The sequence below is a fragment of the Chiroxiphia lanceolata genome, chromosome 7, assembly GCF_009829145.1.
Source record: "Chiroxiphia lanceolata isolate bChiLan1 chromosome 7, bChiLan1.pri, whole genome shotgun sequence".
In the NCBI taxonomy this organism is placed as follows: Eukaryota; Metazoa; Chordata; class Aves; order Passeriformes; family Pipridae; genus Chiroxiphia; species Chiroxiphia lanceolata.
Window position 1 is genome coordinate 34,667,296 of NC_045643.1, and position 26,413 is coordinate 34,693,708.

Consider the following 26,413-nt stretch of genomic DNA (forward strand, 5'->3'; position numbering starts at 1 on the left):
CACCTAAACACATGCACATGCACACTGCCCCCCTACACCCACATTACCCCCAAACACAGTGTCCCTCCAACCCACTGGATGTAAAGCTGGCCAGAACAAGTTGGAACACTGGACCAGGTTGCCCAGAAAAGCTGTGAATGCCCAATCCCTGGAAGTGTTCAAGGACAGGCTCGATGGGGCTCTGAGCAACCTGTTCTAGTGGAAGGTGTCCCTGCTCATGGCACGGGGTGGAACAAGATGAGATTTAAGATTCCCTCCAACCCAAGCCACTCCATTATTCTATAAGAACATCTCTCTTGCTTATTTCACTCCAGCAGGAGTTATTTTTTCTAATTTAGCCATATACACTTCCAAATTCAAGCCTTATCACTTTTAAGCAATCCCACAACTTGTTCTCTCCCCATTTGATCACTATTCTCTTTAATCTATTACTCCACCAAAATTCTTTATTTAGAAATGAAGTAGTTTATCTCTACAGTTTTCAATTTCCTCAGTTTTCTTTCAACCTCCTGTATGGTATGTACCTTCTCATTACCTGTCCAGGATGACTCACTCTTCATTACAGAAGAACTGATGTTTGTTCTAATACTGAAATACAGCACACACAACCTGAAGCCCTCTGAAAAGCCAACACATCTATCCACAGGCAACTATGGTAATGCTGTTTTTTGTCCTCTGATTTTCTCTCTCTGATTCTGATGACACCTAGGAAACAGACTCCACATTCTAGACACACAGAACAGAACACTCCTCTACACAGAGAGTAACCTAAGTAGGAATAAGTCACTATCCTATTAATTAGCCACTCAGTATAATCTTACTTGTTTCACCTAAAAGTCCTCAGTCACAGTCATGTAGCATTGCTCAAAAGTTCATTAGAGTGTTTAAAATCTCTTTTTTAAATTTAGTTGGGTTTAGGTAAGGATCAGCGTTATTTATATTGTCTAGGAGTTTTGATTGTAAGCTTAGAAAATACCCTTTGTTATATTTCTATAATGTCCAGTGTTAGGAGTTATGATTTAATCCCATTTATGTGCAGATAATAATAATAATAGACCACATCTATGTGAAGATGCAAATAATATTAGTAATACAAATAAAAAGATGAGATTAGAGCAACCTATAGTTATGGCAAAGGTATAAAAGAAACAAAGGTGAGAGAGGGTAATATTTTGTACTGAAGAAATTTATACAGCATTGTCTATGTAACAACCAGTGATGATTGTGTGTACTTGGAAGTTTTATTTTTTTCCAGCTCTTTCATTGGTATCACACTGGGTATAATCTCTCTCTAAACCTCGTTTTTCTTGCAGGAATGTATATACAGCTAGATAATTACTGAGAAGGAAACAGAGAGGTAAATAAAGGTAATTATTAAAAGACAGACTGTCTGATATAACAGATGGAACTGACAGTTTGTGAAATACATAGAAAAAACATTTCTTGCTTATTTCCCATCTGAATCTCATCTCCTGTTCATTCTTTTTGTCAATTCATTTGTGAACTTACTGGACCAAATCAGACATATCTCTATGCTTTTAGTGTTATTCACATCACACTCCCCCAACGCATTAGTGAGTAGCTCTAAAGAGATCCTTAAAAAATGTGCAACTGATATTGAGAGAGGAAGATAAAATAAAAATGTACGCTAACAGCACAGGTTGGTGAAAAGAGAGTCTGTTCTTACAGGTTTGTGGTTACTCTGAATAATTAAGGCTTTAGGACTGCCCTTTAGAACAGATAAATCTTATTATCTATTGTCTTTACTGAATGATAATAAGGGTTTGATTATGTATAAAGGTTGCAATCTCAACTGATGCTGGCTGTTCCTGCGGAATGACAATAAACCCAGGCATGTCCTTTTTCTTCTAAAAATCACCCACCCATGAATTAGACACTGGTTAAGGAAAATGTTAACCATTAGATAAGTGTCTCTCAGATCAGAGCCAGACGCCATACATCATACACACCCACATGGCCACAGGTGAAGGTTGGAGGGATAAATAATTTTCCTTGCAATGGAGCAGAATTTAACGGGAATAATCTTTGAGATTCCTGTTCCCTGACACAATGATTCTTGGGAAGCCTGGGATTCCTTCCCTCCTTCCATATGCCTTCTACTCGCCAGTGTCAGGTTGATAAAATTATAAAAGAGTTCCAGGTAAGAAGCAATTTGGGACCAGAAAAAAAGCAAAGGCGCTAGGAACAATGGGAGCTTGAACTGAGTTTGGCAAGGAGAACTGAGGCACGTGGAGGTACATTTCTTTCTCTATCATGGTTAACTCTCTTCAACTCCATCAAACTACTATTTGCTTCACTCTGTTCTCTAAGGCACCTTGGCTTTGTAAAGAAAGCAACAACTTAGAAGTGGTGGTCGTACTAACCCAACAATGAGCCTATAGAGACAACAGGAATGTGATCTCTATCTAAGCTTGCATTCAGAATGTGAATTATCTAATAAAGTTTCAATTAAACTTAAACTTCTGATTACCAGTTCACCTGAAACTATTCCTCACACTGAAAAGAAACTTGAATTAAACCTTTTCCACTTTTTTTTATTCCATGTTTCTTCTTTCCCATCTTAACAATAACTTTAATTAAAAACAAAAAAATCCAAAACTATGTCAAATAATCGTGAGAAGATGAAAGTGAAAGGACTGCTCAGTCCTTTCATCATATTACTGATGTGCTTTACTGCTTTTCTTTTTACTTGAGCTTAGATTATTCAGTCTATTATACAAGTATCTAATAAAAACAGCCTTGGGAATATCGTCACAGTCAGAATATATAATAAGTAAACCAAATAAGTTAATCACTATGTTCAAAATGTTGCAATTCCTTCCTGATATTTTCTGTGGAAGAGTACATTCTCAAAGGGAGAAATGACAGCTTTCATCAATAAAACAGTCCTTTGGGTACCAACATTACACTTTTTGAAAGAAAGAAAACCAAGACTAACACCACTTTTGTACAAGTCCAGGTTGCCTTTTTGTTTTGTTTGTTTGTTCTGTGTTCTTTAAGCATTTTTTTCCATTTTCCCACAAGTTTATATTATATGTGCAATATAAAACTTTAAAGTCAGCAACATGTTCTTCTTAGGGCTGCATGATTCTGAAAACCCAAGTATGATGCACAGATACAAACAATTCCAAGCACCCGTGTCCCATACAATGCTGATCAACAGACCCACTCCATATCTTCCAAGTGTCAAAAGTAGTAATCAAGACATTATCTCATTGCCAGTGGATTTATGATACCTCAAATCAGAGAATTTCATTGCATGAGAACATTGACAAAGGAATTGTGACCGTATTTTTTTTTAAAAAAATAGATCATTCACCCTACCTAGTCACTGTCATTGTTACCCACCAGACACCCACATCACATCCCTGCAGCATTTTATGTTTTCATAAGCCATGCATTTAGATGAGAAGTTTAAAGCTGTTTGAGCTTCATATTCTAATACAAGTCTAGGTCTTTGGTTCATGGTTTCACTTCTGACTTCTGCTTCACAGCTGTTGAGCAAAGCAAAGACAGGTATTTCATATCTCTCTGTACTACTGCCTTACAGGATTTTCAAAGACTAAGGTGGTTTCTTTCCCTGATGAAGACTGAAATTTTCTCTTTAAGAAACAGACCTAACATCTCTTAGAGAAATAGAGAATACAAATGTGAGAACTTTTTTTTAAATCAGAGAACTCAAAGTTATGATGCAGCACACATATTTTTGTTCAACAGTTTCTATTTTACAGCATTATTTCTATAAATTTAACAACAAGACTTATGAATACAAGCTTAACTCCTGAAGTGGTACCTAAATAGCTCTTCTGCTACTTTCCCTGTACGGATAAGAAATAGGAAATCAGGTTTGAACTATAGAACACATGCAATGTCACTGCTAAACTTTATGCTATGTAGGATTAACTTGGTAAAATATCTCAAAATATGAGCAATAAAAGCCAAGCGGCATTTTTAGTGTTTTCAATTCACTTAGTAAAAATAAAGCTTTTTATTTCTTCCTCTAATGATACAGACACTCCAGATGTATGTTTAAATATACTCATCAGTGCAACTATCAAAGGGTAAGTGTGTATTATAGAAATGGGCCCCCAGATTAAGTATATATTGTGAAATGTATGTGAATGTGCATGACTTGAACCAATGAACTGTGGCCTGGAATGATGTCACAGAATGTGCAGCATTAAGTGGAAGGTTAAACCTACTTGCATCTCGGTTCATTAAACGTGGTTAAAGTGCAAATTCCCTCATTCTGACAGTAGTAATCACAAGGGTTCACTTTCTGGTCACAGCGCTGACTTTTAAACCCCACAGAGCATCTGCAGAATTTCAGTAAAATAGACCTATATAAATATTCTACCTTTGCTGAACATATTTTAAACGCATTATATATAGTGATGGCAAGACACGCACATATACACACACACAGATTCACAGAAAACAAAATTAATACTCCTCTTTTCATGGAAGGTCCACCTGACAATACTGAAGAGTTTGCTCATCAGTGCTGATCAAACAGTTTTAAAACAATGGGCCTATACTAATTGATGGGTTCTCAAAGTATTATTGTCAGATATACTATACATTTCTATTGATTGATCCAGACTACAAGGACCTTAAACATTTTCATTACCATTTTTTTAACATTGTTTATGGTGTTGGTATATGCTACAGCACTTATGTATTGTAAACTCACACACAAATTAAGGTATGAAACCTTTTTCCCTTGAGATGCTATGGTGTTCCACATGAATTAGAAAAATACTAGGTCAGTCTTACAAGGGAAAAGAAAGGAAAAATCACAAGCTTCCAAAATAGCCATTCTAGGTGTTTAAGTAAATGAATCACCAGCGTTAGTGATCATATTTGAGTCTTACATATTACAGCTGTGATATTCTCCTTTTGCTATCATTTATCAGTCTCTAGTCTTCAACTGAAGACATTTAAGGAGGTACAAATAACAGGTAAAATGATCTCAATGAAAATAATAATTAAAAGACAAATAGGTACTTAAAGTATTTTCAACTGAATAAGGGCTACCATGCAGAACTAAATTACATTGTCTTTAGCCCCACACCTACAAACATCTATTGATAACTTTTCAGTGGTACTGAAACTACAGTTGTGTCCCTTTGCACATGTGAGTGCTTCAGCTCTCACAGGGAGGAACCACTGACCCATCTCTTACCCTTATCAGGTTACAAAATCTAGGCATTCCTCTATGAAACTTCCTTGAGAGTCTGAACAAAACAGGTAATCTCTTTTAAGGTCACCTACTACACACACATCAACAAAATGAAGGATTGGCTGTAGCTGTATTTACAAATTTGTAATGCCAGATCTCTTTGGGCAACAACTTACTTATGTCACCCAGGAAATGAGACACTCGAGTTCGATTTTCCCTTCCAACAACTCTCTCTTCCAACCTGGAGGATGCTCTGACCTTCAGGTTGTTTGGAGAAGTGGAAGACCATTCCATGCTGAAGCTTTTCAGCAGTGCAAAAGAAATTGGATCATTTAGTAGTCAAAAGCAAAAAAAACCCCAAGGAGTATGACTACATAGCTCAGTGTAACTGAGAGCAGGAAAGAAATTAATTTCTTGCTACAGTGACTACTTCAGCATTTTTATATTGAGCAGCTGAAAAAGAAGATACACCACAGCTCTCAAGAAAGGACTAGAATGTAGGCTTTTCTACCTGTTACAACAGTACTTTACCAGACTACAGAATCACATTTTCTTTGGTATTTTATGTCTGGGCTTAAGAAAACATCCTGAATTATTCTCTCAACCATGGTGCAGGAGGGAGAGCACAACCTCACCTCAGAACAGCCACACTACTGTGGGCAGGGTGAAGGTTAGGGCACAAATCAGAGACACACGAGTATTTCCTCAGACCCATAAGGGAAATTAACACTGGCATTATTTTTTATACTCTCCAGCCATCAGGAGGAGTGTTTTGCCCTCAGATCTGACAATCTTTACAGGAGAAAAGACTTTAATCCACCTTTGAGAAACAGGGCAGGCAATCATCCTATGCTTCCAGACTCCATTCCAGAACAAATGCCTAAACAGGCTTTAGATCTGACCTGAAACTATTAGAAGTCTCAAAAGACATATCTTTCTACCTTATATGCATTCACAATATATTCCTTAGTTATGTCTTTCAATACACATTTTGCAGAAAGGTAGGCAAAGTCTCAGGTTACAGAAAAAGCTAGAAAACTGTACTGTAAGTTACAACTGCAACCAGCACATTGTACATCCTAGAGGGACCAAAAACAGAGACACGTGCACAATAACTTTATTATTTGTTGGAACACAGGTATTATTATTTATCCACACAATGCAGGATACTCACAGACAGACAGGAATGTTTGTCTCTGGGTCCAGCTGACATGTACCACCATTGTAACAGTAGCCATCACACAGTTGGCAGGTAGAGGCAATCTTTCCATTAGTGCAACTGGTATGGTTAAAAAAAAAAAATACAAAAAAGCAATCAGTATTTAGTAAATCTGTGAATTCCCTTACAGTTGTCTACCTATTATGTGATATGTATGACATCTACTGATTGCAAGAATTCTTGGTTCCCACTTTGAAAAGCTAGCACAGGCAGAGAGTTTATTGCACAAAATATCTTTAATCTTTCCCTTTATGAAAATAAGCTATTATTACACAAAATAATTCCTCAAGAATAAACCAGCACATGTGACTACATATGCCTCCAATAGTATGCAGTGTGTCACAGATAATGCAGAATGAACAGCTTTCAACAGTATGGTAAAACTCAATTGTTAACTTGATTAATTTTTTTTCAAGTGAAAACCTAATTAGTCTGGTCTTATGCTTCCCCCAGTGAAGAGTGCTCCAAAAGACGGTTTAAAAAAACAGGGGCCAGTGGGTTTTGTATGAGCAGGAACCACACAAAGGAGTTGATCTGATGTGACCAGATCAGGGACTGTGTAAGAGATTCAAAGGATATAATTGCAATTCATCATAATTGCAATTAAATATATGATTTTGAACACAATCACGCCCCTCTACACACTTACTTGCATACTATGTCACTGCTGCCCTTGTTTATTATGCAGTGTCCCCCGTGGCACCTGATGCACTTGTCCACTTCACATTTTGGACCTTCAAACCGTACTGGACAGACACATTCTACACTTCCATCATCAGAAATAGTACAGGATTCAGAATTCACACAGTAATGATGGCAAACATCTGAAAGTAACAGGAAAGCTAGTTACTGAAAGACATTAGGGACTATTATAGAAAACAATAATGCATTACTTTTATGTTTTAAAAGTTACTATAATAGAAACAAGATGACAACTGAAGCTGGTGACTCACTGGCAACTGCAAGAATCAAGAATACCCCATAAACGGATATATAATATATTAACGATGTAATCTTGAGAAGTGAAATAGAAAGATAAATTCATAAGAGATTTTTTTTTTCCCCTTCTAGTTGTCTAACATTTATGGCATCATCCCACAGAATATAAAGACTACTGATGAGAAAAGGAGTAATGTTAATGTATTTAATGGGACATTGACTAAATAAAAATCTTCCGATACATTCACATTCCCATTAAGAGCATTATGCTAAACTGAAATTGAAACAATATTTTGAAATAATTAAGTTTTATTTTCATTTATCTGCATATTAAAATTTCATGAAGTTCTAATAATTATATATAAAGACATAATCCATAAGTTCCACGAAATGCCACATACTTGCTTATCTTTATAGACCGTGCAAGACCCCATTATATTATTTAACTGCTTAAATACCAGCAGGACTGAGATTTCAAGCAGTAAATTCTTTAACTCTTCAGAAGCACCAGTAACAGTCTCATTTTCCATACCTCTACAAAAACCAAATTGCCTAACTGAAGAAACTTCCAGAGCTACAAAATACTGGTGTCCACATTTTGGTTCAATTTTATTTGTGTGGTAGTGAATTTTTTTATTCCCCTGTTTTTTAGGGGGGGGGGTGTTGTTGTTTTGTTTGTTTATTTGTTTTTTCTTTGTGTGTGCTTTGATTTTGTTGGGGGGGGTTTTTTGTTGTTTTTTTGGTTTTTGGTTTATTTAAGTCATCATTTAAGCTCCTTAGTGGGGCCTGTATTGAGCTTTCAGTGGTGTTAGTGATGGAGAAATGAAGTAATTGATATTTAAGATTTAGCAACTTTGAACTAAGCATCTGTATTACCTTAGAATTAAGCTCCATATTAGAGCTTAATATGCACAAATTAATATGGACCTTAGAATTAAGGTCCATATTAATAAAATATGACTTTTCTGACAAAACCAAAAAATTCAAGCCCTTTGAGCTCAGTACCTGTCTAAGAGTGAGTCAGTAGCTGCTACAAGTAGAGAATGAAACCTTTGCACTGGCACAGGCTGCCCAGAGAAGCTGTAGCTGCCCCATCCCTGGAAGTGTTCAAGGCCAGGTTGGATGGAGCTTGAAGCAACCTGTCCCTTCCAACCCAGGCCATTCTATGATTTTGATTCTGTGAAACAGCAACCTCAGCCTTGAGTATGGAAGTCTAAATTCTCCAGCTGCCGTTTGACCAGGGCTGTGTTTTAAGCCCTAAATTAGAGACTACTAAAATTTATACATTTTACTGCATATGTTCAGGATGGATGATCATAGAATCACAGAATGGTTTAAATTGGAAGGGACCTTAGAGATTATCCAGCTCCAACCCTCCTGCCATGGGCAGGGACACCTTCACACTAAACCAGGCTGCTCAAATCCCCACTCAATCTGGCCCTGAACACTTCCCAGGGATGGGGCAGCCACGGCTTCTCTGGGCATCATTTGTGACAGTATCTTATTAAAACATATTTTGCTTATGCTACTCCGTGCTCAGTTTTTCCCCCTCTCCAAGGAGTACGTACTGCTGGAAGAGTTCTGCTAAAGGACTGACCGTGACTGTTGGAGGAATTACTTCTCTTTGATTACTCAATATATAACTCCACTGATCTGCAGAGGCTGTAGGTCCATCTGGTTAAGGAATCACTACTCAGCAACCAGAGAGGCTTAAAAGACACTAAATGAAGTTGTTCATTGTTTGTCATTCCCTGATTCAAGGTATAGAATGGCAATTTGCAGCAGGGGGGCTGTTTTTGGAACAAAATTTATTGTAGTTTGAAAGCTAATATTGAGAGTCAATAAAGAAAGAGCAGTGCAAGGGGGAAATGTTTGCATGTACATTAGGACAAAAAAACCAAAAACCCAACCCAAAACCTAGAAATAGGAAGGTCATACTCTAAAACAATTATTAGGTTTAGTATTGATTGCAGTCACAAACACCTTTAATCTTCTGCTGTTTCTAAAATGTTTATGCTGTATTTGGGCTGAAATGACACAAATTTAATTTTTTTTTCCCCTAAAGAAAAGAATTTCAATTTCAGGGCAAGTCACAGCTTGCAAGATCCCTATATCCACTTTGAATGATTGTAACTGCATGAAAACGTTTTCTATTTTTTAGGTTGTTTGGGCCTTAAATGATACAAGAAATGAACTTTAACTACTCTGTATGTCTTATTTCTGGAATTTGAAACAGGGAGTTATATTCAAATACATCAAATTCATGTGTATTTAACAACATGCACAGTGTTAGTAGAATTCTATGTAAATTCATTCACTTGAATTTATTTCAGCAGTGCCAGTGTCTTGACACGGAGCACACATTTTGGTTATTAGCCCTTATGTGAACTAATCACAGGCGAAACTCTGCACTGGGTAATTGGAGACGATAAGTGTGAGGAAAATAAGGTCTTTGCAAGCTGGTAATACTGTAAGCAAATGTCTTCTCCCTGCTATAAAAAACACTAATAATATTTTCAGCTTGGGAGCAGGAATAAAATACCTATGCACATTCATGTATCGTCTTTTGCATATGAACTAGTTTCAATCACAGCAAAGAAAGACTGGAAAAGATATCTTGGAGGCAACCAATCTTTGCAATAATGCTACATTAATGTATTCCAACATGCATACAAAGTGAATGTGATTAATAAAGCAAAAAATCATCTATATGCACGAATAAAGCAAAAAAATAAGACGTGACTTTATATACACCTTATTAACTGCAAACCTGTAAAACTTCACAAAACTGTTATTGGCCACCAAAAAATACTCTAAAAGACTTTTTTTCCCTAAAAGTATTAAGTTTTAAACAAACAAAAGCTTGATTTTATTTTGTATTTTATGAAGTGTTTGAGTCTTTGTATTGTGTCAGTTTCCCAAAGTGTCAGTAGACAATCCAAACCTGATAATAAGCACTGCTTAAAAAATACCCATAAATTTACATTTAAATCAATTCTTAAAAAAAAAAAAAATGTTTGCAGAAGCATTCAACTAGAAACAATTTGTTTGGTTTTGGGTAAGCCTCAAGTAAATATTTTTTCTTAATCTGTGTGTCTGTCTGTGCATGATTTATGTACTATAGTATTTTCAAATACCCAATTGTGTTTGCAGATAGTTGTTTATGGATCCATGCAGTTTGTTTAATACCAAGGGGGAGAGAATCACAATTACTGCTGGTTTTCCATTCAAAGGTTTCAATTTATTTCATAGTCCCCCACCTGGAAATACATTCAGTTTTTTTCAGTACAAATCCTATTTAAGATAAAAACTAACACTTTCCTTGTTTGACAGACCTTTGTCTAAAACTAAATACTTTTTGTATATTGTAGATAATTCTGAACCAGACCTTTATAAAAGCTAATTTCCTTTTCCTTTTGTTTAAATCTAGCCTTCTTTAGCAAATTCACTGAATGTACAAAAGAGATGATGGCTTTCACATTTAATGTTCTATGACAAACACTATGACAGTCTAGTAAGACTATGACAGTCCTCTCTTTAGACTGCTACAGTCAAAGCAAAGCAGGAGTAGAAAAAAAAGCAGATGACTAAAAAAACATCATTCTGATCTCAGAAAAATAATCTGGTTTTAGCAGCTTAGGGTTACTTGTGAGTCATCATGTTGAAGAGACATGAGGAAGACAAACTAATTTTTAAATGAGTGACCAAAAGAAGAAATTCAATATTCTGTTCAAATGTCTTGAGTTACTGAAAAGAAATAACGGTGAAAGAAAGAGAAAGCACTGGGAGAAAAGAAATACATATGGGCTAAGAGCAGAATCCCTATTGATTGATAATCTTCTCTCCCCTCTCCCCTGTAAAAGAAGTGAAAAATTAGAGAAATATGTAGAAAGTGAGAAGAGCCTTTCTAAAGGCATGGAAAACTTTGGAAAACAGTAACTCAATGAGAAGAGACTGATGGGTCAGTGGAATGAAAAACTGGGGAGAACTTCTGATGCAAAGGGTAAAATCTAAAACCTGAGAATTAAACAAGAGTAATACTTAGAAATCCTTTAGAATTTCAATACAAGCATGGGGCAGAAACCACACTCAAGGTGATCTTAGACTGAGCAAGATGAAGGAATATTGCAGTGTGAAGCTTAAAGCCATTGTCAGTACACTACTTTCTGGGGTTAGAAATGAAAACCAAAGGTAAAGGAGCAGTTTGAGAATTGTACTGGTCTGCAAAGATAAGGGACACCAGAAAGTTCTTTAACCAACGAAGTCAACATTATGTTTAGGTATTATATCAGCATAAGATAACAAATTTTAACACACTTGTCTCATGTCTACTGGCCAAGTCATCTGTCTTGTAAAGCTCCACTCTATGGATTCATTCATGAAAATAATAAATAAATCACAAAATCAACGAGGTTGAAAAAGGCCTCTGAGATCATCAAGTCCAACCTTCGACCTAACATCACCTTGTCTACTAGACTATGGCACGAAGTGCTATATCCAGTCTCTTCTTAAATACCTCCAGGGATGAGATAATTAGAGGAGTCACCTCCAGTGACTCCACCACCTCCCTAGACAGCCCATTGCAATGTCTGATCACTCTCCCTGTAAAGAACTTCTTCCTAATCTCTGACCTAAATCTCCCCTGGGGCAGTTTAAGACTGTGCCCTCTTGTCCTAAATAATCATTCCTAATAAAGCTCTTTCTTCACCTATTTCAGAAATATGTTCCAAGATCACCTGAATACATCAGATTCCATTCCCTCAGCAGTACAAGTTACTTGGGGCTGAATTTACCAATGCAGTAAAAAAAAAAAAAAAAAAATCACTCAAGCGGGTTTTAAACTTCCATTCTGTCAAACTTTTATTATACACCCGGATTGAAATTTCGTGGAGATTACTTACAATACTGGCACCTGTCTCCTGTATACTCAGGCAAGCAGGTGCAGAAGGGCTGGTTCCCAGTGGTGACACTGCAGGTCCCCCCGTTTTGGCAGAAGCGCTCACAGACCGTCTGGTTGCAGTTTGGCCCCGTAAAACCCAGCGCGCAGTTGCAGGTCGGCCGACCTATTCAAAACAAAGAAAACTATTTTATGATAAAAATATATAAAAATCAAAACAGCAGTCGGCACTTTAAAGACAGATTTATCATAAAGTAGCAAGTTTTAAGGTTCGAGCCCAACTGCGTTTCTCTAGACGCTAACGGAACGCGGCTTTACAGACATCGCTCGAATGCAGAACTTTTAAAAAAAATAAAGTGAGATACGGACTCCTCAAAAGCTGCATTTTTACACTTGTGCATGTATCATCATTGACTGTTTTATGAGAAGAAATAAGCTATTTTAAAATAATTGAAATTATTTTAAATGACGGTCTTAAGTACGAATTTCAGATGTGAATAAACTCTCCAAATCATCCTGCCATGCTGGGTTCCTCCAGTTGCAAGGATAAATGTTTGTATAAAGCATCATTGGTGTCTCTTTAGAATGCACTCCATTATTCCCAAATCTACAAACCTTTATATATAATCAAATGAATATACAAATATTTACTAATGCACTAATAGCTACAATTTTTACTAGAACACAAGTATCTGTGCCTGTTTTGTTATCCCACCCCTCTCAGATAATGAATACTGTTACATAAAAGTGCTGTCTGGCATCAGACCAAAGATGCCTGTAACATCAATATTCAATGTCTGAAAAGCAGTGAACACTTTGGGACGAATGTTTGCACACAATGAACTTTGAATCTACAGCTTCTTTTCAAAGGGTTTTAAAATAATGTTTAAAACCCAGTGCATTTGCCTCCTATGATTACTCCCTATTGTAATTTTCCCACTTTTTTCCTTATCTAAATCTCATGTCTAAAGGATTTATAGCTTTGTTACAATTCCACTGTTTTATTAAACCCTTCCACTTTTCCCTGACTTATTTTCTTAAAGCTTATCTTCTTTAAAACAAACTTCTAGATCCCACTAATGTTTTTCCATCTCCTGACTTTGCTTTCATATCTGATTTGTAATCTCCTCTTCAAGTAAATGACCTGATGTGTCCAACTAACCCTTCTCAAATCCTAATAATCTATTCTCATTCTTGATTATCTCTTACAAGACATTATTTTTCCCCCATCCTCCTTCTCTTTGCTTTCATTCAGCCTTAAGGGTTTTCTTAAATTTAGGGAGAACAGATCAAGTGTAACACTTCTAGTTTTCCTGGTTTCCCAGGAAGGAAAGAGATGGAGATTAATCGTGACCTGAGGACACTTCTGAAATGAAATGGCAGACAGGATAGTCTTCATTTGAATTATGAAGAACCCAATCTGCTGGCAAGCACAACCAAGTGCTTAACAGGGTCACTGCAGAGGAAAGGATATCTGACAGGTAAAGACTCATCCCTTTGAGTGAAGCTGTGGATACACTGTATGTCCAAGTAAAGGATCATTTGTAGGCCAGTGATAGTCAAATAGTAATTAGTATCAGGCAGAACACAAGGAATGGAGAGTAACAAGACTATGGAAAACCAAACCAGTCACACTTGTGCTTTACAGAAGTGGCAAAAGTCTAAGAACCAAACTTGAGTCCTGAATGGGAACAGCAATATCGTATCATTAGCTAAAGCAAATTTGGAAAGTGAAGGTGCCTGTTGTAGAACTGATACACAATTCTTTGATATCTAGTCTTTGCCAGTGACAGAATAGGATGACATAAGAGCTAAAGTCAATCAGATTATCTACAAGAGCATGTTGTAGGACAAGGGGGAACGGATTCAAACTGAGAGTAGGTTTACATCAGATATTTGAAAAACATTCTTGACTATGAGGATGGGGAAGCACTGGCACAGGTTGCAGATCTGTGGATTCCTCATCCCTGGCAGTAATCAAGACCAGGTTGGACGGAGTTCTGACAACATTGTCTTGAGAAAGGTGTCCCTGCACACAGCAGGAAGTTGGAATGAGATGATCTTTATGGTCCCATCTAACCCAAAACCTTTTATGATCCCATGATTATCAAGGTAACTACATAATGTACTGCATGTGTGAGGCAGAATCCTTTGGATTGAAATTGCAGGCATAAATAGGAAAAATAACCTATCAAATTTTATTATTGACAGCCCAATAAGAGTAGCGATGTGACTGCAGAATCTAAAAGAGATCAGAGAAAGTCAGGGAATGTGCTATATATGAGAGATCCCAGCTATCCTTGGATTTACATTTGAAAAACTTCATGCCAAGCCATAAGGCAGGAATGAGCTTCTTACATATACACAATCCTACTGCATGGAGGGGTTGGTGAGCACACGAGAGAAGCTCTGCTTGGCTTGGGCCTGGCTTGGTTTAAAAAGCATAGAAGAGTCAAAATCCAAAGTAGTCAAATGAAATAACATTAAGGGTTACTTTTCCATAATAATTCTCTCTGATTTTCTTGCTGATCTAATAGTAATTCCTTACTGCTGCTTGATTTTTAAAAATGCTTCATTATGAATAGGTCAGTTCTTTTTTGTCTCATTAATCATTTCCTCAGCTTAACATGATGTTTGCTGTAGGTATCCACAAATACTTTCCCATTTGCCTCCTGAGGCTGTTCACCACAGCTGTATCCAAAACTCTGAAATGTGCAACCCTGCAACAATAAGCTTGTTGTTTTTTCTTCTCCATTTAGTTGTCTGGGTTGTTGAAGTAATTAAGATTAAACTGAATATTCCACAAACCCCACAATTCAAACTTTCTTCTGGTCTGCCTTTGTTTTAATACTATGCAATCATTTAATATCATATTCATTAGAGAATTTCTCAACACAAGTGAAGCACCCTAATTTTGTCTACTCTCTCTGATTCATGCAGAATAATTTATTTATTCCTTTTCCTTCACTTACTTCTTACCCTTCTTATGTGACACACTTCATGTAATTCTTTTCTACATTTTCTATTTTAAGTTATGCTAATTTAAAGTGTTTTGCAAATCATCTTAAAGGCCATGAGATCAGTTACTCTCTTCCTCTAATGAGTACAGCAGGAACAAAACCATTGACCTAAAAATAGCTCCAGCTAGTTTAATATGCATCAGCCTGGTTATTCATATCTGTCCCCTGTGATCTAAACATTAAATCAAAGATGTTGAACTCAGATGTTAGCACAGATTCTTCTGGTTTTTCTCCCTGTACACACTTGTATTTAAATTTCTGCCCCCAAGCCAGGGCATTTCACATAATCCTTCATCTGAATCATTGTTTCAATAAAAAAGATAAAATAGTAATAGAACATAGATCTGCAGGTCTGAAACCAGTTTTTATTATTAATACTCCTCTATTTGTTAAAATGATGGGACAATGATATTTTCCTAGGTTGTGGAAAAGATTATTCTATTCTTTGCTAATGTAGGCTTATAAATATGCCAAACTACTGACAGTTATATGAAAATTTAATACAGTATAGCCTAAACCCCCTTTTTGTCACTCAATTTAACATGACTTTAGTAATGTTAATAGTTCATTGCCTATTTATACACAGACTGTTGACATCAAAAATAATACTAATACTGACATTTTCATCTGCCTTATTCTCATAAATTATTTCTGATACAAAATGGTTCCTGGAAGAGTTTAACAAAACTGCAGCACTGAACAATGACAAACAGTGCCATCAGGTTTTGTATCACAGAATCAGAGTATAGATTTACAGTTGCAAAGATTTACGTTTGCAAAGAAACAGTCATGTTAACCAAGATGTCACATATTCCCCCCTAGCAACAGAATTCCAAGATGAGCTCATGCACAGAGAGCTTCAGCATCTTCACTCGTCATGAACTCTCAGGATTGGAGCTCTACAGACACAGAGTTAAAACTCCCTCTCAATTCTTATCCTCACCACCACAGAAATGTGCACGACTCATTAGAATATAGAAGAATAATAATATGGGAAGTGGTTTATGGAATGCTAAACTGCTTCAAATTCAGAAGAGAAATTAATAAATTAAAGGAGAATATGTTATGGTGACCCTAAGACATATGAAGTTATTTTTGGCAGGAGGGCATGAAATGATATGCAAAATTTTTGACATGAAAATGAAACCTAGTTTCCCCCTTTCTTACAAAAATAAAAGATACCAGGGATCTAAATCACACAATGTTCAATTAGGCTTTGATTACAGATGCTGTAGTTACTCCTGGTTTGTCAGTTTAGTTTGCTATATAATAACAATTGCCTATATAGTAACTTCTTAAATAATCTTCAAAAATTGCCAATAAATACCTTGGTTCACTGTTCCTGTAGTATCTGGGTGATTTCTTTTGGGAATCCACTCAGATATCTTAAAGCCATATTTATATTTATTTTGAAAGGATTATAATTCTAGGGAGATCAACTTTCATTTGTGCTATTGCCTAAACAACATATAAAGATTATGTATTTTGTATAATCACATAAAGGTGCTTTGCAATTAAAAAATAATTAAAAACTAGGCCAATAGCACTACTTTTGTAGCTTTCTACAACTTTTGAAAAAATAGATAATTCAGATTAATATCTGTATCAAAATTTACATTATTTATTTCTTCCATTCAATGGTAAATTCACTACATGCAATTTGTGTTTTTAAGTTTTTATAGGTGAATATGCACATTTAGTTTCAATATTTAACTTGCTGTCAGTGTTAAAGAAAATAAGGTGGCACTACATGAGCTTTCTGCAAGCAATATCTTTTCTTTTGGAGTCCTTATCAGAAGTCTGTGGGAATCAGAAAAATTCATTTCTGTGTGGCTGATGAACTGTAATTAACTTTACTGAGACAATAGTAGTGGAGAGAAGCTGTATTATTAAATGTAATTAGTAGGTGAGCTGATTGGGATCTATCCCAACAGATATACAGTCTCTCTGTGTTGTGGGAAAAAAAAAAAAAGGGAGAAAAAACCAATTTCTAAATAGATTAAGAGTACTTTCAAAGGCTTTTTTTTCCAAGGCTGGTGGTGGTGGTTCTGTTGAGACCCTGTGCCAGAATAGAGAGCCTCAACATCCAGTGAAATACCATTTCATCCCTCCCCACAGTCCCTGTCCTGCTGACAACATGATGTAGGAACACCCTTGGAGACTGGCAAGGATGTTACATTAGCAAAGTAAACAGGTTCTTCACTGACTGTTTTCAGTGTGCACCAAATCACCTTGTTTTGCTTATAAAATATAATACAAAATAATACTACCTACTTTATATTTAATAATTTTTTGAGAATATTTCTGTTTAGAGGAAGCACATTTTTTCAGTCATTTTTATACAAAAATAATGATCTTATATGATTAGACACTCTTTGTACTGTAAGTATAATACAAATGGATTTATCTGGTTTTGTAAACGAGCTAACCTAGTTAATGTGTTTGAGACATTCAGTGAACTGTTCTGTCAATATTTTTACTTTAAACTATAAGGAGAAAGAAATTGCATTTTTATGGTAAGATTTCCATTTTTTTTCCAAATTCACATTAATTTGGCTTACTGGAAAGTGTTCATTATTATGCCCAAACTTTTAATTACATGTCTCAGATGTGTACTTTTAATTAACTGATGACATTTTCTTTGTTCAATTATTGTAGTTCAATACAACTGTTGTAAACTTATAAATTTTAATTAAAGCTGCTCCAATCTCCAGCTATATAACGTTCACATAGGAATTTGCCAAAAGGCTTAGCAGTAAGTAAGCCAACAATGAATAATCCCTGAATTGCCAGTGGGATTTGTTTAACAAATTAACATTTGTGTGCAGATAATGAGGTTCTACAACTTAACACATCCAGCAAAGATTTAGCACAATCATGTTTTAAAAAATTAGTAATACTCTGCAATTTACTTAATTAGTTATCACATTACTATTCTGTATTAGGTGGTGAAAGAGAAGAGGATTTACACATTCACTAGAACACACACATTCACCAGAAGAGTATTTCATATGCTGCACAAATTTATTTGTATCAGAGTATGATGCAAAGTTTGTTCTCAGGTTCTTTCTTCCTTCCTCAGTTTTTGAGCCAGAATCCAAAGGAAATTCCCTGACTCCTAGGGAAGCCTCCAGCTGTGGGGACCCTGCAGAAGGATCTCCACTGAAGCTGAAATGACTGACAGTCCCTAAGCTTTCCAAAGGGAATGTGTGTAAAATGACACTTGTGAGATTGATTCAAAGCTGCTTGAGTTGTATAATATGCAAAAATTGACAAGGGCAATCAAAGCCTCTAAGAAAAAAATGATCACTAGTCATTTATATTTTGCAGATGAGTTTGGATTGGCACTCACCTATGGCTTCTGCAACTTTCAGAGGAAAAGGCTTTATAGTTTTGAACAAAAAAAAAAAAGCATAAAAAATATAAAATTAGGAAAATATATGAAACTTGATTTTAGCAGGTCAGTTTGATGAGTCAGTTGTATAATGGATCAGAAGTATAAGTGCTACTTTTTGAGGAACTGTTTGTGAGCACCATTGTACAGGAGGAAGAATGCACAGGCAGCAATAGCACAGCAGAACGAGGTAAAATGATATTGAGCTGACTTTATTTTAAAATAGTAATTTTATACTTCACAGAAATGTGAGGGAATTCTTTAACAAAATCAGTTTGCAATGTACCTATTGGAACATGGGGATTTAAAAGACGTGTAGATGTGTCGCCTGGGGACATGGTTTTGTTGTGGACCTGGCACTGCTGGGTTAAGGGTTGGACATGATCTTAGAGGTCTTTTGCAAACTTAATGATTCTATTATTCCTTTGCTAGATGACAGGTCAGCCTGGTACAACAAAATATTTCAAATCTAGACACAATATAATGTTGAAGCTCTAAAACCATTACGGAAAAATTGAGCAATTCCTGGTAATAAAGAATGTTTTTATTTCTACATGTAGGAATATGCAAGAATAAAGCAACATATAGGCGAATTACTCTCATATGAACTTGACATAGCAGATCAACTCTGCCTTGAAGGTTGAGACAAGGAGAAGAAACATTGTTCTGGTCTGGATTTCACACTCAGTCCACCTGCAAATGTCTTGTGCAGCTACACGTGTGCTCACTGAACACATGGACTGAAGGACTGAAGAGTGTATTCGACTGGAAAGAGGAAATGGTTCTTGCAAAAACACTTGAGGAATTAAGCTTTGTTGACTTAATTACAGTTTCTAATGCTTTTGGGGAGTCCAGTTTAGCCTCCCTCTGTGAGATACATAATGGCCTTAGTATATTATGGATTAGATTACACTAGGATAAAGGGACATCTCCCTGGCATGCTAGTTTGTTTCTGTAACACACGATTTATGGTCTGATGTATATAAGAAATACAGTCTGATAAGAAATAGAGATTTCTTCTTAATAGAATATTTACAGCGAACAGGGGCTAGGCATGCAAGGAAGATGAGATGCAGAGCAACTTGAAAATTTCTTGGAAATTATCAGGAATACTAGATGGTGGCAGTGTCATTTGGAAAGATATATGGTCTCTTTTCCACATTTCCAGCACGGGAAAGTTATGGTGTGGGCTTCAAGGCATGGCTACCCTCATGAATTGGAAATGGCAGATAAGACATCTGGTTAACTTGAAATATGATTCTTAAAAATTTGATGAAACTGTTAAGGGGACAGAGCACTGCAGAAGAAAACTCCTATCAACAGGCATGCCTAGAGTCATTAGAACCAGCTCTGTGTTGGTCTCAGCTCACAAAGGCACTCTTTGGTCATGTGTGGTTCAATAAACATTAGCTGCTGTTAGATGTTCAGATTTCCCCAAATCAGGCAATTGAACAATGAAATGTGGACTGTGGTGATGTCCATGCTGATGCATTTTAGTGCAGGCACATCATTCCATCTGGGACACAAAGCACCAGGTTGATGCTGCATCCCCAGGCCTGCTGCAGCAGCTGGGCCATGGTGAAAAATTTAGCAGAAGTATATTGTGGAACCTGCTCATATCCCACCTTTACCCACTGGTGACAAAACCTACTGCAATAATTATTTCAGCAAGGCTGGGAGATTTCAGAAGCTGGATTTAACAGGAAAATATAAATTTAAAATACCCATGCAATGGCATAGCTGTGTGAGCACAGCAAATGTTGCTGCCTGGGAAAGGGAAAACAAACTGCTGGAGGTGAGCAAGCCCTATAGTTACTGCCAAAAGAAAAGGATTAAATAAAGCCCTGGGAGCTCTGCAGGACTCAAAATGGAGCTGAGTTCCAGGAGCCAAGTTATTAATTTTATTAAGCCTTTTAACCCCACAAAAGAATCAATTAAATGGCAGACATGTAAAGATGTGGGAATAAACATCCTCTCTTCAGATGAGGAGAAAGTTCTGCATGTCATTTAAATCACCCATAAGTTACTTCCATTCACCTGTGTGTCCTCACTTAGCACGTATTGATCTCACTACATTGATAAAAATCACCACTTATCATTTGTGCCAGTTCCATCAGCTGTTAGAAGCAGTTTAAAGTATAATTAATCAACTTCCAGCACAAGTAATTCTCATTTTCTAATATTTAGTCATTATTATGGATATAACTATGAACAACATTATTAACCCTCAACTACTCATAACTGAAAGAAAAGATTACTAGATTTGCATTCACCTGGAATTTTGCCACCACACCTCAGTCAATAAGAGGAGGCTCCACAGAAGCCACCAAGTGAGGCTAAATTACTAAACTACATATGCTAGAGTTAATTAGTAAGAAGTGCTGAGGAAAACATTATGATCTAAGTCCCTGCCACAGAGACTCAGATACACAATTTTGCATTTCAGAGAGCCCTCTCTGCGCTGAACAGTCACGAACGTCTCAGGATCAGGTGCTTGTACTTTTCTTTCAGAGATCAGGGTGTTGGTCTTTTCATCACAGGAGAAAATGATTCACATCTTCAGCAGCTAATAGCTTCTGAGGAGAAGAAGGGACTAGACAACAAACTCTTCTCCAGCTGTTCTACTTTGAATCAAATATTTAATTATTCCTTGAAGCAGAAAATAGAATTCGACTTCTCTCTTCTTACAGAATTGCTAAGAGTACTTTTTATCACACTTTCCCTCTCTAGCCCAAACACTAATTGCAAGTTACAAAAGCTTATGTGTTAGGGACAGAGATCAACTGTCAAATCATCACTTTTTAACAGGATTATATCCCTGAAGATAAGAGAGATAATTTCAAATTCCTTCAGGAAAATGAAGGATCTGAGTTCTCATCAACCAAGTCTTCCTGAGAATTAGATGACTAAAATTCCTGTTTGGTGAACTCCAGGAAGACAAAGACAAAAGACTGAGGTCACCAAATTTAAGCAAATTCTGTGTATGTACATAAAAATTTAGAGGGAGAACTGAGACAAAGAGAGAACAAGTTGTATAGGCTTGTTCCAGGTGTACTTTGACTGGACCTTATGCTTTACAATTCCATTTGTCCACCTCAACACCTGAGTCTTTATACTGAACACTTATTTACACGCTCCCTTTTCTGGGATGCAGTTTAATTCACTGAGACATGTAAGTGAAAAGCACTATTGATTATAAAGCATAAATATGTATGACATGTTCTGATGTTTTGCACACCATTTAAGTACAAACAAAGCAAATAAGTTACAAAGAGAAAAATATCACAAGAAGGGAATAAATCCAAACATTTAAGGCAGGTATAATAGTAATATAGAGCTGTTCAGAAATATTTACCAAGGAGAGAGGCTCCACAGGTTCCTCCATTCTGGCAGTAGTTGTAGCAATGGTTTGTTTCACACCTTTCACCAGAGTAACTTGGCCAGCAGTGACATCGGGGATCCCCCTTCTCGTTTATAATGCACTTTCCTCCATTCTCACAGGTTAATTTACAGGTGCCATCTGCAGCAAGAGCACACACAGAGTGGTTCCACAACCCCATTTCATGGAACTGGCAAAACAGAACCCTGTCTCTCAAACAGAGCTAGAGATCTCTGTCAGTGGTGGTGGTGGGAAATATTACTTTACAAAACTGAGAAAAAGTAAACTATCAGTTCTGTTTCCACAGTGCTGAAAAAAACCCAACACACTTAGGAGATCTTAAGTTCCATAAAGGCTGCCAGGAGCTGCAGAGTTGGTGGGAGCTTGCACCCTAATGAGTTGGGGGCCTGTGCATGGCACACCCAAATGATGTCACAGGGAAGTTGACCACTCTAGGACCTAAATTACTAATGATAGTATGAGTTCTTGTTTGAAACTATACTTCCTAGTTAGTTTAAGAACCAGAAAATTGAATGATGGTTTCATCTGGGAGACCTCAGGAAACTTCCCAGTCATTTTCTGGTGACCTCAGCCTTTTTCTATTAGTTGTTTTTGGATCTCTCGTCCACTCTCTCTATTAACTAACAGCCTTCTTAACTAAGCTTTATCCAAAATATTTAAAAAAGAAATTACTCAGCTTTTAAAATCATCCTCAAAAATTGATGTTTGCATATGAACTTGTTGCTCCTAAATCATATTTCCTGATAAATTCTTTTTCTCGTCTGCTCAGACTGTAAAATCCCTGAGAAGTGGTACTGCCTGCTGCTCTGCATTCACTGACTGCTGATGGCACATCTTAGAGGTGACACAAATTCTGATTAGGCCAGATTCAATCTTCCTATAAAGCTGTTTTGTAATTAGAGTTGTGCCTCTCTTGGAAACATGTTGAAAAGTAAACCTCTATTCACTTCAGTGAACAGGATATAAAGTTATTCAATGATACCAACAAGAAATTAATTATAGACTAGCATATAATGCTCAAACATCCAAATACCTGTAATTCTAAAGAAAGAGACAAGCACCTTTCCAGCCCAAACATGTTTGCAGCAATTAAACCTGTAATTTCTCAAATAGCAAAACAAATCCTGTGCAGCCAGACTACTTTCTAACTAATCCAGTATTTTAGCTTACACGGCTTTAAACAAGAGGGATATCACAAGCACTGAAAACTCTCCAGTAGCAGATCCACCAGCTGCTGGTGTTTTGCTGAGTTCATCTGGTTTACTCAAACAACTGATGAGGAGGAGTCAAGGTTCCCATTTGTTCCATACCTGTTGAGGTCTAACACTGACTGATGTGACACAGGCACAGCAACTCCTTTGATGTTCAAACACATTGTGTTGCAAAAGTGCAGAATTTAGAAATGTCACACATCCTCTACCTGAACAGTTCTCTCCAGCACAGATTCTGCAGAGCCCAGTAATATACCTGTGCTTGTGCACAGCCCTTTCTTTGAATGCACCCAACTCTCTCTTTCCTGCCTGTGTCCACCCCTCCTCTGCAGGGTCTGCTGCCTCCTTTCACAACCAGTGCTGAGATGGTGCAGACATGTAACCTGGGATCAAATCTATTTAAACAGAACTTCTGGAAACTCTCACCTTTCAGGTAATTGTACACCTTTCTCAAACTAAGCTGAAAGTAGATAGCAAATCTAAAAGTTTCTGTGGTGGACTGACTGGCACATCGTTACTTCATGGCATGTGTTTACAATAAAAATATGAAATCCTGTTTGCACTTAAGTTTTTGGTATCCGCTCTGGATACACCTGCTGTAACAAAGCTACTTTGTATTTGGGAGTTTGAGGATGCTTCAGTGTTTTATTTATTTGGGTGGTTCGTTAAATCCTTTGATGTTCCATGAACCAGTTACTCATTATACAAGTTGTTTGAATGGATAATGTAGCATATCTTATCAGAGAGGTCTATTTTTGTTTTGCTTATCTTATCTGTTTTGCTTATCATTAGTCATGAGTTTATGGAGCAGAACTTGGTAAAACAGAATAAATAACACTGAAGTACAGACAACTGCTCATTTTTATGAACCTTTCTGATAGTGCATTACAAACATGCTCTTCTAGAGCAATTCCACAGAATTGAGACATGACATCTGAAAAAAAAAAATTACAATTACTACTGATTTTGTTCTCTATGAAACATTTTAAATTCAAGAGTTCCAACACATATCTAATATGAAACAGAGAAAAGTTACTTCAACAATTTTGGACTTTAAATAAACCAAGAAATAGGATTGAAAGATGCAATGGATAAGCCAGTTGTAAAATACTACATTAGGCTTTAACAATATAGGGGTTTTAATGCTGCTGCTTTGTTGTCTGAAAGTAAATACAAGAAACAAATTACGCTTGCAGATTCACATCAACTGAATACAAAAGGAGATCAGATGCTTTTTTGTGGGAGACAAGAGCAGAATGGTCCCACAGGAGAAGACGGAAAGAAAAAGAATACAGGAGAGAAACAGAAGAATTTGTCTATAAAGCTGAATACGGTTATTTTGAATTACTGAATAAAGACCTCTGAAAGATGAGCTAAGAACAGCTCTAGCATGTACTTGGAACAAGATTTAAAAAAAAAAAAAAAAAAAAAAAAGTTAAAATCAGAGAAGCTTCTGTCTGGAGTCAATTCTGTGCTGCTCTGTGCTTGCTGGAACTTGGACTCAAAGACCTCCCAGCTGCTCTTTTCACTTCTGAACTGTCAGAAGTAAATCATTTCACTTGTTACACAACCCCTAGTTTAAGTTACTGGACCTCTAACATGAAAGAAAGGAAAGGATTATGGGTCATCTAATTTTATATATTCTCTCCTAATCCAGTTATTTAGTCTCCTGCCGCCTTGATTTGCCCATTTCAATCTTAATATACTGCTAATAAAGAATCAAATAATTTTAATTTGCAGGTTTTCTTATGTTTTTTAATGGACTTTGGCTTATCTGCTCCATCTCTGACTCTTTTCTTTTCCTGAAAGTAAAAGGAAAATCTTACACAGAAGAAATACTGATACAATAGCAAATCAAAGCCTCATGAACTCTACCGGTATTTTCACTCATTCAATTTTTTGATATTCCATCCCTCTCCCCCAAATATATAGACACACACATTTTTTTTGACATTTCTATAACAACCCTCTCTTTTCTGAGAAAAATGCATCTTACTTTTTGCTATTTTCTCCCTTTTGAAATATCCACCAATTTCTGGATTAGAAAAGTTCAATGGAGAGATGATGCTACAGAGCACAAGGTTCATGACCTACATGCTTTGGGACAAGAACAGTTTCCCTCCCTACAAAGGAAAATACTCATCTCATGGGGCAGAAAATTTGGTCTTGCCTACCCTTTGGTCAAAGGTGTAGCTCATCCTTTATAGAGATGAATGTACCTACTAAAGACAGAGTGCAGAGTTCTAATATTATGGTAAGGTTTTACAAATATTCCTGTCCTTACAGAAAGTCGTAGTACCCGCCAGTTTTCCACATGTTTAAATGTATCAGAACATTGTTATCCCCGAACTTTGTCTGAATGCTGTAAGAGAGATGCTACTCTCTGTTTTCTCTTCACATTTTTTTTTCCTTTTAAAAATATTTGCTTTACAATTTTAGAAGGAAGAGAAGGTTTAAGAAAAGGATGCAGAGTAAGAAAAAAATAACTGATGCCCATTTTCTTCTGTTCTGGGAAACACCAATCCCAACACTAACCCCTTTGTAAACACAGGAGATGTGCTGTAAAGAGTTTTTTTTTTCCAAATCAGGAGCAGACTTCTGTGTGACCCTGGTTCTATTTGATACCTAGGAAGGCTGAAAGCAGGACAAACCCCAGAAAGATAGCATGGATTGAACTGCCATAGCTTTTGCTCCCTGAGGCAGACATTGGGTGAAAAAGAAGGTCCATGGGGATTAATCCCTCCATCCCCAGCCAAAGCACTTGCTCTGCCTGAAATCCACATGTGCAGTTGGCAAGTCCCCACAGAAGTGCGCAGAAGGAAACAATGTGATGAATTAAACGTTTCATCCCTGTTCAGAAGCAACACCAGATATGAGTTTCTGTAATTTTTCCTCAGGCTTTTCATTCAGCGAAGACAGCAGAAATATTCCCCTCTTAACAGGAAAGTGATAAACGTGAAGCTCCAGATCAGGGAACTCTTGGAAGTGTTCATTACTCTTGCTCACTCAGCTGTACTACACACTGTCTTCCTCCAGTGCAACTCTCTCTGTTTTCATCCTCTTGGTACATTTTTAGCTTCATTGTGCTACAGACAATTAGATAGAAGAAACCTAATGGATGCAAATCCAG

The 26,413-nt window shown here is 36.7% G+C and overlaps 1 protein-coding gene across 9 annotated transcripts in view; it reads right to left on the minus strand.

Annotated features, from left to right (window-relative positions):
* The window catches only part of LRP1B (LDL receptor related protein 1B), a 672,101-nt gene that overhangs the window by 16,278 nt on the left and 629,410 nt on the right, over positions 1-26,413 (minus strand). For 6 of the 9 annotated variants that reach the window (XR_004358017.1, XM_032693191.1, XM_032693192.1 and 3 more), the window contains exons 82-86: positions 22,028-22,192; positions 12,263-12,424; positions 7,072-7,246; positions 6,378-6,482; positions 4,224-4,337 (exon numbers count right to left, since the gene is read on the minus strand). Coding sequence is in view for 8 of the 9 variants with exons in the window: in XM_032693191.1 (XP_032549082.1) it covers positions 4,224-4,337; positions 6,378-6,482; positions 7,072-7,246; positions 12,263-12,424; positions 22,028-22,192 (721 nt within the window). In the remaining variant the exon portion in view is untranslated. The remainder of the gene's footprint in view (positions 1-4,223; positions 4,338-6,377; positions 6,483-7,071; positions 7,247-12,262; positions 12,425-22,027; positions 22,193-26,413) is intronic. The other 3 variants (XM_032693199.1, XM_032693196.1, XM_032693195.1) reach the window with 1 other exon arrangement.